The 15,762-nt window shown below is 51.5% G+C and overlaps 2 protein-coding genes and 1 non-coding gene across 3 annotated transcripts; 2 read left to right on the forward strand and 1 right to left on the reverse strand.

The window, feature by feature from the left end:
• The first annotated feature begins 2,786 nt into the window (after positions 1–2,786).
• TRNAG-CCC (transfer RNA glycine (anticodon CCC)) lies at positions 2,787–2,857 on the forward strand. Its single transcript has one exon. It is a non-coding gene; the product is annotated as a tRNA-Gly (tRNA).
• Positions 2,858–3,290: 433 nt separating this feature from the next.
• Positions 3,291–9,337, forward strand: METTL26 (methyltransferase like 26). Its single transcript, XM_016424149.2, has 6 exons — positions 3,291–3,962; positions 5,770–5,932; positions 6,244–6,303; positions 8,384–8,451; positions 8,591–8,669; positions 8,842–9,337. The coding sequence occupies exons 1-6, from the start codon at positions 3,772–3,774 to the stop codon at positions 8,887–8,889; spliced, it is 609 nt and encodes a 202-aa protein (XP_016279635.1). The 5' UTR covers positions 3,291–3,771; the 3' UTR covers positions 8,890–9,337.
• Positions 9,338–10,292: 955 nt separating this feature from the next.
• On the reverse strand, positions 10,293–15,551 carry WFIKKN1 (WAP, follistatin/kazal, immunoglobulin, kunitz and netrin domain containing 1). The gene is made up of 2 exons (XM_003341677.4): positions 14,602–15,551; positions 10,293–11,916 (listed from the first exon to the last, which is right to left on the reverse strand). Exons 1-2 carry the CDS (start codon positions 14,764–14,766, stop codon positions 10,420–10,422), a joined length of 1,662 nt encoding a protein of 553 aa, XP_003341725.2. The 5' UTR covers positions 14,767–15,551; the 3' UTR covers positions 10,293–10,419.
• Between the last annotated feature and the right edge of the window lie 211 nt (positions 15,552–15,762).

Raw genomic sequence — 15,762 nt, forward strand, 5'->3', positions numbered from 1 at the left:
AGTTCCTGGGTTTAACCATCAGCCCTAAGGCTACCTGATTAGCCCTCAGACTATTCTACTAATTATTATACCACCAAAAACCACTTCTTCTTCAAATAAAATTATTTTCTTACTTCTGGATTGAACAGAGTTTGAGTCTCCCATCCTTGGGGTGAGACTCTGCTACAAACTTGGGTGTGTTTCTCCCACATCAAAGACTTGTCATTTCTACCTTCACAACATCTCTCTGATACTCACCTCCTTTTCTCTTTTGATACTGACTTGACCATCATCACCCAAGGTCCAAGGTCTCATCACCTGATACCTGAACTATTGTAATAGGCTAATGACTATTATCTTCAAGTATTTCTCTACCTCAACCCATCCTCCATTCAGCTCTTAGCCCCATCTTCTTAGAAAGTCTGTTGTTCCTCAGATAAGACTCTATTTTAGGAGATTAAGGAATAGGATTTTCACTGAGTGCCCCCTCATCCCCTTAAACCTAGGATGCTCTCTCCTCCTCTTCTCTGGCTTCCTTCAAGTCTCATCAGCTAGAGCCCCAAATTCTGCAAGAAGTTTTCCTTAAAACCCTATGAAATTACCCCTAATTTATCCTGTATCTATCTCCTTTGTATTAGACTGTGTGTGAACTCTTTAAGAACTGAGATTATATTTTTGTCTTTGTGTCCAAAGGTCTTAGCATGGTTCCTGGCACATTGTGGGTGTTTATATGTTAGTTAGCTGACATTATTGAGCTTGGGGGTAGTGCTCATATCTTCTAATCAGCTGTCGTGCATTTTTCTTTTATATCCTCTGTATCCTTATTTGCAAGGCATTCATCAAACCCATTCAAGTAGGATTTCTTCCCTTGACCCCCTTAATTTTTCTGACAATTATTTAGGGGATTAGTAATTAGATTAAATTTAAATAATTAAAAACTAAACTAATCTAGGGTACCTATCTTAAAATAACTAATTAAATAATTTTAATGATCTAGTATTGATAATTAGACTAAGATGTTAAATATAAAAATAACTCTTAAAAACCTAGGGGTTTTGGGGGGAGGGAAAGGCCTTTCTTTTTATCTCCTAGTACTTAGCCTAGTGTTTGGCACATGCTTGTTGCTGTAGTTCAGTCATGTGGGACCTCTGATCCTATTTGGGATTGTCTTGGGAAAGATAGTGTTTTTTCTTTCTCTAGCTCATATTAAAGGTGAGGAAACTGAGGTAAACAAGGTTGTGTCTCACCCAGGGTCACAAAGCTAGCAAGAGTCTGAGGCAAGATTGAACTCAGAAAGATGATGACTCTTCCTGACTCCAAACTCCGATCTCTATCCACTGTGTAGCTACCTCATTTGGCACAAATAGGTGATTATAAAATATTTTTTGAAAGGGCACAAGATGGGGAAGTGATGCAGACAAGAAAAAGAAAGAAAGAAAGAAAGAAAGAAAGAAAGAAAGAAAGAAAGAAAGAAAGAAAGAAAGAAAGAAAGAAAGAAAGAAAGAAAGAAAGAAAGAAAGAAAGAAAGAAAGAAAGAAAGAAAGAAAGAACGAAAGAAAGAAAGAAAGAAAGAAAGAAAGAAGGAAGGAAGGAAGGAAGGAAGGAAGGAAGGAAGGAAGGAAGGAAGGAAGGAAGGAAGGAAGGAAGGAAGGAAGGAAGGAAGGAAGGAAGAAAGAAAGAAGAAGAAAGAAAGAAAGGAAGAAAGAAAGAAAGAAAGAAAGAAAGAAAGAAAGAAAGAAAGAAAGAAAGAAAGAAAGAAAGAAAGAAAGAAAGAAAGAAAGAAAGAAAGAAAGAAAGAAAGAAAGAAAGAAAGAAAGAAAGAAAGAAAGAAAGAAAGAAAGAAAGAAAGAGAAAGAGAGAAACTGTAACTGGCAGTTTCATACCCTCCTCCTTCCTTATTCTAGAGATTTCTCCAAGGACGAAGATTATGTCTCTAGGCTTCCTTCCTGTTGATCACAACATTCATGGCTATACGATTTCATTCATTGAAAATGAATGGACAAAGAATTCTGATGGGGATTTTTAGGGGATGATTGAAAATGTTTAACATTTTATTTCTTTAAATTAAATAAGCGCAAATAATTTGTCAGTCGTTGCCATGGATACTCAGTATTAATTTTTAAATAACATTTTTAATAAAAAAGAAAGATTTACTTCGTTCATGCCACAACAGTTGGTGCTTCAAGGCGCTGTGGCAGCGGAGGAGAGCTTGGAAAGAAGGATTTGGGAGATAGATGGGAAAGTCTCCCATAGTGCCCCATTCCCTTAGGCTTCTTAGGTTGGGCAGGAAAAGATTTATCTTGTCACCCATCCCTCTCGCCCCTGAACAGAATGTTCATTTCTAGTCCTGTTCAATAGGAGGGCAGAGCATCTCCTCTATCCCTTCCCCTGGATATCTTCTCATCACTAGTCCTCCTCTCACTCCCGCAGTTACCTTCCCACCACTATCCCTCCTCCCACTCCCCACCCCAAGCCAAACAGGTCCTGACTGCTTTAGACATCTTGACATCTTAGAGGTTTCTTAAAACCCAGCCTAAATTCCTGAGCATTAATGATTTATTTGTGTTATCAGTCGGTGCAGACACTTGACTTCTCCCAACAATATCCAAGGTAAGGATGCCGAACCCACCATCATTGTCCCCTTCCTCCGTCCTCCCCCTACCCGAAACAGTCATTCGTACTGTCCAGGTCTTAGCGCTTGGGGGCTAGTTGCTAAAGCTTGGGTCGATGAAAAGCGCGCAGGCGCATTGCCACATACGTGCCTCCCTGTAGCCTCCTCAGGTTTTGAGGAGGGACCTAAGTCAACGGCGCCGCTGGTGTAGTGGTATCATGCAAGATTCCCATTCTTGCGACCCGGGTTCGATTCCCGGGCGGCGCACACAATTTTTTTCCCTCTTCTTAAATTTATTCCTCCATTTTTCTTCTAAAGTTTTTTTTCTCCTTCCTTCCGAAGAAAGGGAGGAAAGGATTCTTTTAACTTCCTTTATTTAAAATTAGCCTTCTAGATGAGGTCCACGTTGCGTAGACAGCCATTCTCCGTACAAGAGGAAGTGTTCAAGCACAGTTTAGGATGGGAAAGCATGGGTATTCTGCAACCTCCCTCCTGTGAACTGTGGTCTTAAGCCGCTCAGTTTGTAAGAGGATGATCAAGAACGTGGGGAGGTGTGCGAGTTGTGTGGGTGTGGGCCCTTTAACTGATGGCTGGAGATTCCCAGAGTGTTCTGGGAAATGTTGTCTTTCTCAGAAATGTCTTTGCTCCGGTAACCTAGGATCTGGCACACGTGACTCTCCACCCAGGTCTGGGGAAGGCGTGGACTGATCGTAGGACTACAAATCCCAGAAGGCTTCGCAGCTCTCTAGGTTCGGTACTGACAGACTGGCTGCCCTAAGAGAGGAAATCTAGGGATCCAGGAACCGAGAATCAATTCGTTGCCCCACCTCACCTTTCTGGACCACAGGGGGAGAAATCAGGTCCAGGGGAGCATCAAAGGTCAGGACAGGTAGAATCAGGGATAAGAGATAAGGGGATCAGAGAGACAGAGTAAAAGGGGGGGGGGGGGGGATCAGGAAGAGATCCAGGCAAAAGGGGGATCAAAGAAACAGAGATCAGGGCAAAGGGAGATCAGAGAGAGATCAAGGTAAAGGGGATCAAAGAAATCAGGGCAAAGGTGGGGATCAAGAACGATTAGGGCAAAACAGGATAATCGGGAAGAGGGCAGGGCAGGAGGACCTTCAAGTTAAAAGATCAACATAGGAAGCAATTGGGGGATTAGGCTCTGGAGCACAATCAGGATGGCTTCAGCTGCTGACCGTAACCAAGGCCCCATTCTCAAGGTCCTGCAGCAGTACATAGACCCTGCTCAGTCCAACTTCCAGGTGCTGGAGGTGGCATCAGGTTCAGGTCAGCATGTGACTTATTTTGCAAAAGCTTTTCCCAAGGTGGTCTGGCAACCCACAGAGGTGGACCGGCAGTGCCTTAACAGGTAAGAGGAGAACTTGGGAAGAAGAGTTTGGGAAGTAAATGGAAAGGTCAGAAGTTCAGAAGGGATCTGCTTTGTCTGTCCTGGGCAGAATGTTCTTTCCTATTCTTCTTCCAGGAAGGTGGAGGCTCTTACTCTTCCCTGCTTCCACTGTCCCTCCTCTCTCTCCATCCCACTCCAAGTGGATCCCATCTGTCTTTGACATAGTAAATGTTCCCTAAAATCCAGCCCAAATTCCTTTTTCTGAAGGCAAAGGGTGGAGTGGCAAAAAGGATAAAATTTTTATTTTTTCCCAGGAGAACTTTTTCCAATTATGCCTCATCTTGATGACTCAGAACCTCTGCCTTGGGAGGGGAGAGGGTAGGGAATGAGTTCTTAGAGGCTGGGTGGGACAGAGGGAGGTCCCTGAATTTCAGAATCTTTTTATCTCTTTCCTGCACCTTGTTTCAATGTCTCCCCCTAAGCTAATGCCCCTCCCTATGGGAGGGAGAAATTGTGTTTTACTCCTTTGTTCTAGAACATAGTAGGTGAAATAGGAACTTTTCCTATAATTTTTAAGGAAAGGAAAGTGGTCAAAGCCACAGTGGTTAAATCCTTCTAGTTCTGCTAGTGTGCAAACCAGCTAGTGCTAGGAAAATCATCCTTGGTAGGGAAGAAGCAGAAATGGGGAAAACAGAACTAAATTCCAAGGTTGAAAGTTGGAAGAGACCTTTTTGTTGTTGAGGTGTTTCAGTCATGTCTAACTTTTTATGATCCTATTTGGGATTTTCTTGGCAAAGATTATAGAGTGATTTGCCGTGTCCTTCTCCAGCTCATTTAACAGATGAGGAAATTGAGACAAACAGGGCAAAGTGAGTTGTTCAACATCACACAGCAAGTAAGTAACCAAGGTCAGATTTGAATTCAGGAAGATGAGTCTTTCTGACTCTGGATCTGACACTCTATTCACTGTGCCACCTACCTGCCCATGGAAGGAATTTTAGGGACTCTCTAGTCCAACCTCATTTAAGAGACAAGAAAAAGGGCTACTAGATGGCTCAGACACTTCCTAGTTGTGTGACCCTGAGTAAGTCACTTAACCCCAATTGCCCAGACCTTACTGCTCTTCTGCTTCGGAATATTTACATTTGGCATCAATTCTGAGTCAGAATCTGATAAGAGTTTAAAAAAAGAGAGAGAGAAAGACAAGAACATTCAAGGTTTATTCCTAAGTCAGGCAGGCAGTAAGAAGCAGAGTCAGGAATCAAACTATCTTCTTTCCAGTCCACTGCATTCTCCTCCTAAAGATGAGACAGTGCTCATCCTTCAAGGACAATGACTGGCCTGTGAGCCATTTCAAGGATGGAGACAATGCCTACAAGGAAGGCTCCCCAGCTCATTTGTCCCTTAAGTCATCGGGGCTGCCAGTGCAATTATTTTTGCTGAACTAAAGATAAGCCACTGGGTCATAATTTGACTTATGTCCTTAGTTCTGAGGACCTTAAAACTAGAAGGGATCTTTAAGAGCATCTGGTTTAACTTCTTCATCTTACAGGGGGAGAAAGAAGCCCAGAGGGCAACAAGTTGGTCAAAGTTCTGTGGTGAATAATACTTTGTAGCAGTGTCTGCATTAGAACCCAGGGCTCTTGACTGCCTCCTCCCCCTCCACCCTCACCAGTGTCCGTGTTATTTTTTGCCTCATTAGCCAACAGAGGCTTTTAACTCTGTGGGGTTCAAGATCCCTGCCACGAAGGGCAGGAAAGGCAAAGTTTGGAGACCTAGATTCCTAATGTCGCCTTCCCCAACTCCAAGACTTTCTCTTGCTCTCCAGCATTTCCGCTTTAATCAAGAAGGAGCAGCTTCAGAACGTGAGGCCACCCTTGTTTCTGGATGCTTCCTGCAGCTGGGAAAAATGGGGAGGGATCCAGGCTGGGTCTGTGGACCTGGTGCTCTGTGTCAACATGATTCACATTAGCCCCATGAACTGCACGGAGGTGAGTGCGGGCTGCGTGGACGGGACTCCTGCTTAGAGGAAGCAGAGACCCAAGCTGCGGGGAACCTAGAACTGAAAGAGAGCTGGAGAGTTCTCAGGACTGTTATGCCTACCAGCCAGTCCGGCTGCTTCATTGTTCAGCTAGGGAAACTGAGGCACAGAGAGATGAAGAGATCAAGAGAAGGAGTCTGACCTTGGCTCCGTATGGGAGACTTATTTATGGATGGAGCTGTGAGAGATGCCCAGTCTGGGGCGGGGGTGGGGGTGGCTCCTCAATATTTCTCTGTCTCAGAGCCCTCTTATTCTCCTCAGGGGTTATTCAGAGGGGCTGGACAGCTATTGAAACCCAGTGGTTTGCTGATCACCTATGGGGTAAGTGCTGCTCAGACACTTGAATTCTGCCTTGGGGGGGATGACTCCTTCACCTTGCTGCCCCCTCCTCTCTCTGACTGCCCCTTCCATGGGCTTCTTCTTTTTTTTTTTTTAAACCCTTACCTTCTGTCTTGGAGTCAATACTGTGTATTGGTTCCAAGGCAGAAGAGTGGTAAGGGCTAGGCAATGGGGGTCAAGTGACTTGCCCAGGGTCACACAGCTGGGAAGTGGCTGAGGCCAGATTTGAACCCAGGACCTCCCGTCTCTAGGCCTGGCTCTCAATCCACTGAGCTACCCAGCTGTCCCCTCCATTGGCTTCTTCTACCCAACGGGCCAAGAGCTTAGCCGGAGAGAGGGTTGGGGGCCAGGCCACTTGGAAGGGTCTCTAGCATGATGCCCCGGGGATCTCTTTGGCCCTGCGCTGTTAAGCGTTTTTATCTGTCACTTAGACAAATCCAGAGCAGACATGTCTGTGACATTTGCCCAAGACAGGAAGATGGGAGGGGGTGGCGAACAGGGCACCCCTGAGGATCTCAGCAGGCTCGAATGACGTGTGGACTGAATGAGTGGCTAAGGATAAATGTGAAGTCCTACCTGGATTCAAAAGATCAACTTTGAAACTCTAGAATAGGGAGGCTGCCAGGTGGTTTCGTGGGTGGAGAGCCAGGCCTGGAGACGTTGAAATGTGACTTCAGATACTTCCTAGCTAGGTGACCCTGGACAAGTCACTTCTCCCTGACAGCCTGGTCCTTACTGCTCTTCCGCCTTAATGCCAATTCTGGGACAGAAGGTACGGGTTTAAAAAAAGCAAAGAGTCGGGAGGCTTGAAGGAAACCAGGTCAAAGTTATCGACTCTACGTTTTGGGTTGAGGCCTCCTTGGGAGCCAGAAGCCCCGAAAACCAAATTCTCTCTTAGGCTACCTTGGAGGCTAGAACGATGGCAATGGGTCCTGGTCAGCACGCGTCTGGAGAATTGTGGTCCGTCCTGGGGCCACATTTTAGGGAGAATACGGCGAGTAGAGAACTCGCCTCCCATCCCTCCTCAGACATAGACAGAGTGATCCTGTTTAAGACAACCTCTCATTGACAGACAATTTTTTTTTTCACCTTCTGACTTAGAATCAGTCCTGAGACAGAAGAGCAGCAAAGGCTAGGAATCAGGGTTAAGTGACTTGCCCAGGGTCACAGGGCTACTCAATGTTTGAGGCCAGACTTGAACCCAGGCTTTCCTGACTCTAGGCCTGGCACTCTATCCACTGGGCTACCCAGCTGCCCCCAGAGACAAACTCTTAAGACTAAGTCGCAAGTTAAGGGCCTACATTGGTAGGAATTCCCTCATGAGGTGCTCCTTTTATCACTGAAGTCTAAGGTAAAATCTGATTTAAAAGCATGGGGCTTGTACAGAAGAGGCCTACCAGGGTGAGGCGAGAACGGGATAGCCCGTGCTGATGAGGATTCGCTAAAGGAACTGGGGGATGCTTAGCCTGGAGGAAAGGAGACTTTGGGGAAGGAGGAGAAGACGTGAGAGCCATTTGGGGCAGGGGAAGGTTAGACTCTTCCGCTTAGCCCCTGACGGTAGAATAAGGAGCCAATGGCCGCAAAGAGGCCAATTCAGGCTTTAGAAGAGCGAATCTCACAATTGGAGCCGAGGGCAGCTAGGCCGTGCAGTGGACACCGTGCTGAGGCCAGAGGCAAGAGGCCGAGTCCTCACGAGGACACTTCCCAGCTTAATTTAACTGGGTTTGCCTCAGTTTCTTCATCTGTACAATGAGCTGGAGAAAACAATGGCAAAACCACCCGGTCTCTTTGCCAAGAAAACCCTAAATGGGGCCATAGAGTCGGCAGGCCTGAACGGTAACACAAAGCTTTCAGAGCTACCCAGAAGTGCTGGAAGCTCCTTGCTTTGGGGGGTCTTCATGCTTGTTGGGGGTGTTAGGGAAGGAACTTTTTTCAGATGTGGGCTGGACTGGATGGGCTTTGAGGTCTCTGAAGGTCTGAGGAGGTTTGGATGACTTTGGGGGGCTCCTTCCAATACTGCAGAAGGATGACATGGGGTGGGGGTCCTCACTGTCCCTGGCAGGCCTATGCCATCAATGGGAAGATCACACCAGAGAGCAATGTGAACTTTGACATCAGCCTGAGATACAGGTATGGGGCACAACTGGGGGTGCTGGGGTGCTGGGCAAACCACTAAGATTTTGTTTCTTGGGACGGGCTGGAGGATTGCTTACAAGAGGAAGCCAGAGGAGCAGCTCTACCTCCCTTTCCTTGTTTGATGGCTTTGCAGGAACCCAGCCTGGGGGCTCCGGGACGTTTCTCTTTTGCAGCAGCTTGCTCAAGCCAGTGGCCTCTTCCTGGAGAAAATGGTAGGAACTGCCATGGGGGCTTTTTGGGCTAAGGAGTAAACGGGCCCTTCTGGTTTGGGTCTCCCTGGGAGCTGGAGGTAACAGCCCCTATGTGTCCCCTGCTGCTACGGTGGGACAGGATGGGCAGGGGAATCCGTTCTCTTTATTGCCCATCACATCCTTTTCTTCCCAGATTGACATGCCAGCCAACAACAAATGCCTGATTTTCCGGAAACAGTGACGGGCTGGCCATCTGCTACCCCATCCCAGAGCTTCAGAAAGACCCGGTGTCAGCTCACTATGGGCATCTGCAAAATCCATCCTTCTACCTGGGCCGAGACCGGTGTTTCACTGGTTCCTAGGCTTCCACCCCGCAGCAGGGGAATGTTTCTGGGCATGTCCTAGCTTTTCAGAGGCTGGCTATGTCTTTCTCCAGGGTCCTGCCATGCAGGAGGCGCCCCGACCACTCGCGCAGATGCTCGGGCACACCAGCTCTTGTTGGCCTCATTCCTGTGTCCAGGGCTTCCTTTTCCCCAGCCCCTCTGCTTGCCTTCCGAATATTCGCCTCTTCTTCCATGGGTGGGAGGGGGGGGCGTCTGTCTCTGGCATGGATTCAACATGAGAGGTTCTGGGTTTCTGTTTTTCTAGTGGTAACACCGGTGGGTTGCAATAAAGGCCCTTAGCTCTAACATTCCATGATTCTGCGATTGGGGCTGGCACGAGTCTGATTGTAGGTCTAGTTGGCCCTTGTTCCCAGGAACCTAAGGGGGGGGGGGCCTCGAAGAGAGTGCTCGCTCCCCCGTGACTTCAAGCCTTAGCAGACTTGGGGGCAGGGAAGAGGGCCACAACTCCCAGGGCTCTAGGGGCGAGGAAAGTCCCACCCCCCTCACCGGTGATGAGTAGGTTATGGAAGCAGCAGAGAAGCAGGGACACCCCCCAGAAGCTGTGGTGGCGACAAGGGGCTGCTTCTCCCCCCCCCCCAATCTTCCCTCTGGGAGGCCTCGAGTTCTCCAGGATCTCAGGAAAGGGCTCTCTCCCTCTCTGTCTCCCCACTCCCACTCTCTCTGAAGCAATAGCCACCTCTGGGCCCCCAGCTCTATTCCCCTCCCATCTTTCTGGCCAGGACTGCAGCCCCAGAGGCCTCTGTGGGGGCCCTGTTTGCCTCTGTCTCTCAGCAACCACAGCTGCTCAGTCACCTCCAGCCCCAAGCCAGGGGACAAGGACAAGCCTCTGACTGGCCGCCAGGAGTGGAGGTCAGGCCTGGGGTGGCCCGTGTGAACGTTTGGGATGGGCAGGCGGAGGACTCGGGAGGTTTCCTTTTGAGTGAGCTCTGACACTTCCTCCCCTTTCGTGGCCGGTGAACTCTGACCAGCTCCTAGCGCAGCGACAAAGGTGACGGCCAAAGCTGCGATTGGGGGGATCATGGCCTCGGCCTTGTTTGGGTGGCACAGAAAGAGCAGTCCCTCCCCTCTTCCCCAGCGGGGGGGGGGGGGCAAGAATGGGGCAGGCGATATGGGGAGAAGAGGCTGTGTTTGTACAGCTGCCCCACAAGACTACAGCTAAGGAAGGGGGGAGCCTCAGGCCATCAGGCAGGGGGTCTGGGACCTCAGTCGTTCCCCTCCGGGAAGGGAGGAGGGGATCAAGGAGAGGGAAACACCTTTTATTCACTACTCTGGAGCGTACAGGCTGAGGGGGCTCCAGGAGGCTCCCTCCGGCCAGGATCCGCCCCTTCAGAGCCCCGTCCCGCCTGTGCCCCTGCGGACGCCCAGGCTTAGTCCTGAAAACGGTTGAGCAGCTCACAGGCCTTCTTCTCGATCAACTCTAAGATCTTCTTCACCCGCTTGTCACTGGCAGCGCGCACGTAGCTGCTGGGGTGGAGCACGGCCACGCCGTCGTGCACCTCCCCCATGATGACCAGCGGCCCGTCCCCGGCGGTCATGTTGGGGCAGGGGCAATCCCAGTCTATGCCGCTCAGCGTCACTTCCAGATACTTGGTGTCGAAGAACTTGAGGCCCATCTTATCATCCTTGAGCACGCCCTCCAGGGCAAATCGGGCTATGCCAGCGTCGGGCTCCTCGATCACTTCGGTCAGTCGCCCCACGATGGCAAAGTCGCTGCGGCACAGGCTCAGCGCCATCTTGCTTTTGAGCCTGCAGGCCTTGCAGGGCAGTGTGCGAGGGAACGGGCACGTGTCCTCGCAGCTCTCCCGGCTTTCAAAATTGTTGGCGTTGCCTTCGCAGCCCCCATACACGAAGGAATGGCACTGTTTAAGCAGAGGGCTGTAGGCCCAGCGAGCCTCCCAGCTCCGGCAGGGGCCTTGCACCGCAGGCAAGATGCAGGCATCCCCGGGACCCCGGGCACAGGCGCGCTGGCAAGCCTCATACGTCTCAAATCGGTTCCCGTTTCCCCCATCACAGCCGTAGTCTTGGAAGGTGATACACCCGCCCCTTTTGGCATCAAAGTGCCAGCGAACCCGGCCGCTGGTGCCCGGACAGGTTTGACGGTCTGGCTCCTTCAGACACTCGCTTGGAGCGGGGGGCGGCGGGCTGGGCGCCGGGGGCACCCCTCTCGGGGCCTCCCGCTGGATGACTGACAGGGGGAAGTCAGCTCGGAGGAGACCGGCGGCATTGCGGGCGGTGCAGGTATAGAGCCCAGCGTCCTCCGGCCGGGCGTTATAGATCACCAGCTGACCAATGTTGGTGACCACCACGTTGCCGTACATCTGGTCGGGCCGCATGATGAAGTTCTCCCGCTGGTCACTCTGCTTCTCCCAGGTGATGTCGGGGGGCGGGCGGCCACTAACGTCGCAGTGGAAGCTGGCCGTGCCCCCTGCATAGACTGACTGGTGGAAGGGGTTACTGTAGAGGGCTGGCGGGATGGGCACGTCGGGGGCTGCCCCGGGGGTGGGGGGCGCCGTCGTCTCGGGGGGTCCGGGGCTGGTGTGGGGCCAGCTGAAGACGTACTTGCAGGGGACCACGCTGAGCCGGAGACCCCGGAGACAAGCCTCAGCGTCCATGTAGCAGCGGTTGTAGTACGTGAGGCCGTCTGAAGCGCAGGTGAAATTGGGCTCTTTCTCACACCGGTCCCGGCACTTGCACACGGGCTGGCCGTCCCAGATGTCGCAGTCGGAGCCCTGCTGGGGGCACACAAAGCTTTCGCAGGTGGCGGCCGGCGCCTGGGCAGCCGAGCTCCCGTCTGCAAAGCGAGCGGCCACACAGCTCCGCAGTCCACACACGTTGGTGCAGCACTTTTCAAAACCACCGCAGTCCTGAGAAGGAGCGGACAGGAGAGGGTTAGAGTCTCCTTTCCTCCCCCTCCCACTTCTGTCCCCACCTAGCGCCCCTTTGCTCTGGGTCCTGTCCCGCCCCTATCCAGGTCACCATCTTCGCTCTGTCCCGCTCTAGAGCAGAAGTGCTCACTCTCTCTGGCACCCTCCATTAACTAGCGCCCTATGTGGCTGCGGAAGAGAATGGCGCCTTTTGTGCCAGCCTCGGCGCTCTTGGGAGAACCACTACCTTTCCCTGCCGGGATAGTGGGAAGAGGTGGGGGATGCCGGAGATCGTCCAGCCCAACCTCCTCATCACGTGGAGAAGGAAATTGACACTTGGAGAGAGGAAGTAGTTTATCCAAGGCCAGTGAATAGGGCTGGATTCCTGCTGGAACTAATTTGGGCTCATTCAATGCAATCTAATTTAATTCTGGGGCAGCTAGGTGTTTGCAGGGGATAGAGTACCCGACCTGGAGTCAGGAAGTGGCCTCAGACACTTACTGCATGTGTGACCCCGGCAAGTCAATTCATTCTGTTGGCCTCAGTTTCCTCATCTGTCTAATGGGCTGGAGAAGGTAATGGCAAACCAGGCTGGTATCTTTGCCAAGAAAATCCCCCAAAATGAGGTCATGAAGAGTCAGTCTCTACTGAAACAACGCACTAGCAAGGAATTTAATTCTAAACCCTTGGCTTCACCACTAACTAGTTACTGAATTAGGGAAAAATCACTTCACTCCTCTCAGTCTGCGTTTCTTTCTCTGTAAAATGGGTGTAATAATCTCAACTGTACCTGCCTCATGGGAGTAATGGAGGATCAGATGAGATGGGAAAGCTTTGAAGTGGAAGTCTGCAAATGTAAGGGAATAGTATCACCTAGTGGGTGCACAAGAGATTAGGGACCCTGGCTGAGAACTGGTTGCTATTTTCAAAAAGTACTCGAATGAGGGGTGACTAGGTGGCTCAGTGGATAGAAAGCCAGGTCTGGAGACAGGAGGTCCTGGGTTCAAATTTGACCTCAGACACTTCCTGGGCAAGTCACTTGACCCCCATTGCCTAGCCCTTACCACGCTTCTGCCTTGGAACTAATATTTAATATCAATTCCAAGGAAGGAAAGAGCTTAAAAAATACTTTGACATCGTAGAAGGAACACTGAACAGGGTGAAAAGATGTACCTTTATGGGGCAGCTAGGTGATTTAGAAATAATAATAATAAATTTGAACAGTAAGTTTTGCTAGTTAGTCATACCCAGGTAATGGACTGATGTCTCATGACCTGGGAGGTAGGATCGAAATTTTAAATAAACTCCAGAAAGTCAGGAAGCCCGGGCAAAATTGTACAGAAGGAGGAAAGACAAGACTGTACAACTACACATTGTGGCTTTTGGAAAATGGTCTGTGGCTCTACGGGACAGGAGCAATCTAACGCCTTCCCCGTCTTTCAGGCCACATGGCCACTTGAGAAATCCTGGGCAAGGGCTGACCATTGAGGGGCCATCTCCACTTCTCAGGCCTCTCCCCACCCCCAGCTTTGAGCCTTCATTTTTCACACAACTTGACTCCCCACAGAATAAGTCACTATGTGGCGTGGAAAGTGGACTTTTTTGGCATTAAAAATGTGTATTTATAAAAGTCATATATATTTTTAAACTGTCTCATGGCTTTCCACTTCCCCTCCCCCAGTTATGTTCTGCATTGTGTGTGTGAACTTTATTCTTCCTTAGTTCTGGCATGGCGTATAAATTAGGATCTAGGACACGGGACCACAAGGCAATCCGGGCTGGTAAAGCCCTCGTCACAGGGATCTGGGTCCGGTTTGGCATTCTGCTCACAGAGATCTCCCGGTGGAAGGGCTGGGGGATAGGACTTGCCGGACGTGGAAGTGGAGCTGATTTAGCCTAGGGAAGGCCCGGATCCGGGAAAGTCTCTGCTCCAGGGTTCGGGCGTGTGAAAAAGGAAGCAGAAAGTAGCCTGCCCTTGTACACTCCGGGTCTGAGACAAAGGGGACGGGTCAAGCCAGGCCTGGGAAGAGCTTTTCGGGGTTGGGAAACAAGAGGGGCATTGGGGTGTCCTCCTGGGAAAAGGTCTAGAAACCTAAGAACATGCTGTATCAGGGAGTGCCGGAGGATGGACTCGACCAGCGTTCTTAAGCTTTTTCGAATCCAGGACCGCCCTGGCTGGTTTTAACTGTCTCCACTAAAGCACGTCGGAGTCTAAGGGAGACCCAGGATATTGGCCTAGCTATAGATGATTAAGGAATCAATCTCAGGCGCTCCAGGCTAAGCCCTGGACCAGGTGGAGGCAGGTGCCGCACAAAAGCACGGGAAGAAAGGACGGCAAGTGACACCTTCAGGAGTTTGGGGGGGGGAGGATCTGCTTTGCCCCCCCCCCCCCAAACTTCAGAGTTTTAAAATTCCCTTTGGATGGTTTTTTTCTTGGTGGTGGTGGTGGGTGGGTGGCAGGGGACTGTTTGGGACAGAGATGGTGGAATCTAGACTAAAGGTCCCTCCTTAGAATTCTGGCTGGGCATGGAGACGATCTGCCTGTTGTAGAGAGAGGTAAACTGAGGCAGTGAAGAGGGAAGCCTTCGAAGGACCGTTCTCTGGCTTTAGGCGCCCCCCAGGCTTACAGGAGGAACCCCAGATGCCCTTAAAATCACCTCCCCGCTCCGGCCCCCTTGTTCTCACCTGATCCACATGGCATTCCCTCTCGCAGGTGCTCTGGGCATCCACCCACAGGTTGGGGTTGAGCTGGTTGGGGCACACACCTAGGTGGCTCATGGGTTCCGGCTGGAGGCTGGCTCCATCCGCCAGCCCTGAAAGCAGGGTCAGGATCAGCAGCAGGGCCGGCATGAGGACTGCAGCCTGGGCCTCACCCCCACCCCCAGCCCCCGGCGCCTCGGGCTCCCTGGTTCCCCTCTCCCTGCAGGCATCCACACTGTGGGGGCCCCGGGCACGTTCGGCTTCCCTCCTACAACTCGTGCCGGACAGCTCGCTCCTTGGAGCCTCTCTCCTCCCCTGCGCTCCCTCACTCGCTCCTGCCCCGGCGGCCGCGCTGCCCCTCTCCTTCGGGGCTCGGACTCCTCGTCCGCGGATCACCGCCTCCTGGCTGTCCCCTGGATCTACCTGAAGCCCCGTCGTGCCCTAGACGCTGGGTCCTCCCCGGCTCGAGGCTCGGACTTCTCTAAGATCCATGGGGGAGAGGCGGTGGGCCAGAGTTCCCGAGACAGGGCTAAGGAGGCAGGACGGGACCCGGGGCATCTCCTGCTTCTGAATGAATCAGTCCATGTGGTTCCCGGCCCCTCCCCAGCCTCCTCAGGCTTGTTCCCAAACAGCCCTCTGTGGCTCCCAGGGGCTGGCCGGGGCAGTGAAAGGGGAATGGGGGTGGGGCGGGGAGAGGGAGGTGCAGCCACCAGTCTGGGGAACTGTGGAGCAGCCTCACCGAGAGAGGGGGAGACCAGTGGCCCGGGAGGGGGTCCTGGGGGAGGGGAAGAGGCCACCCCTGGCTCAAGAGACAGAGAAGGGAAGGAGGTGGGGGGGGGGGGGGCAGCTGTAATCTGAGTTGGGCTCCACCAACCTCACACTGGCTCCGTCTTGGCAGATCAAGGAGGGAAACCAAGGCTCCTGCCATGGGGGTGAGGGTGGGAGCCAGGAGAAAGGGAATATCTATTTTCAGGGAATGTACAGATCATTGGTCAATGCCTACTCCCATGTGCTACCCACCCCCAGCCACAGCAACACACACACAAAAGAGGCAGTGTGGGGCAGTAAAAGGCACTGGGCTGGAAGCCCATATTCTGGTCCCAGATAGAGCGCTGCCTGGATGTGTGACGGGACCCGGCAGCTCCT

This window comes from Monodelphis domestica, chromosome 7 (genome assembly GCF_027887165.1).
Source record: "Monodelphis domestica isolate mMonDom1 chromosome 7, mMonDom1.pri, whole genome shotgun sequence".
Taxonomy (NCBI): domain Eukaryota; kingdom Metazoa; phylum Chordata; class Mammalia; order Didelphimorphia; family Didelphidae; genus Monodelphis; species Monodelphis domestica.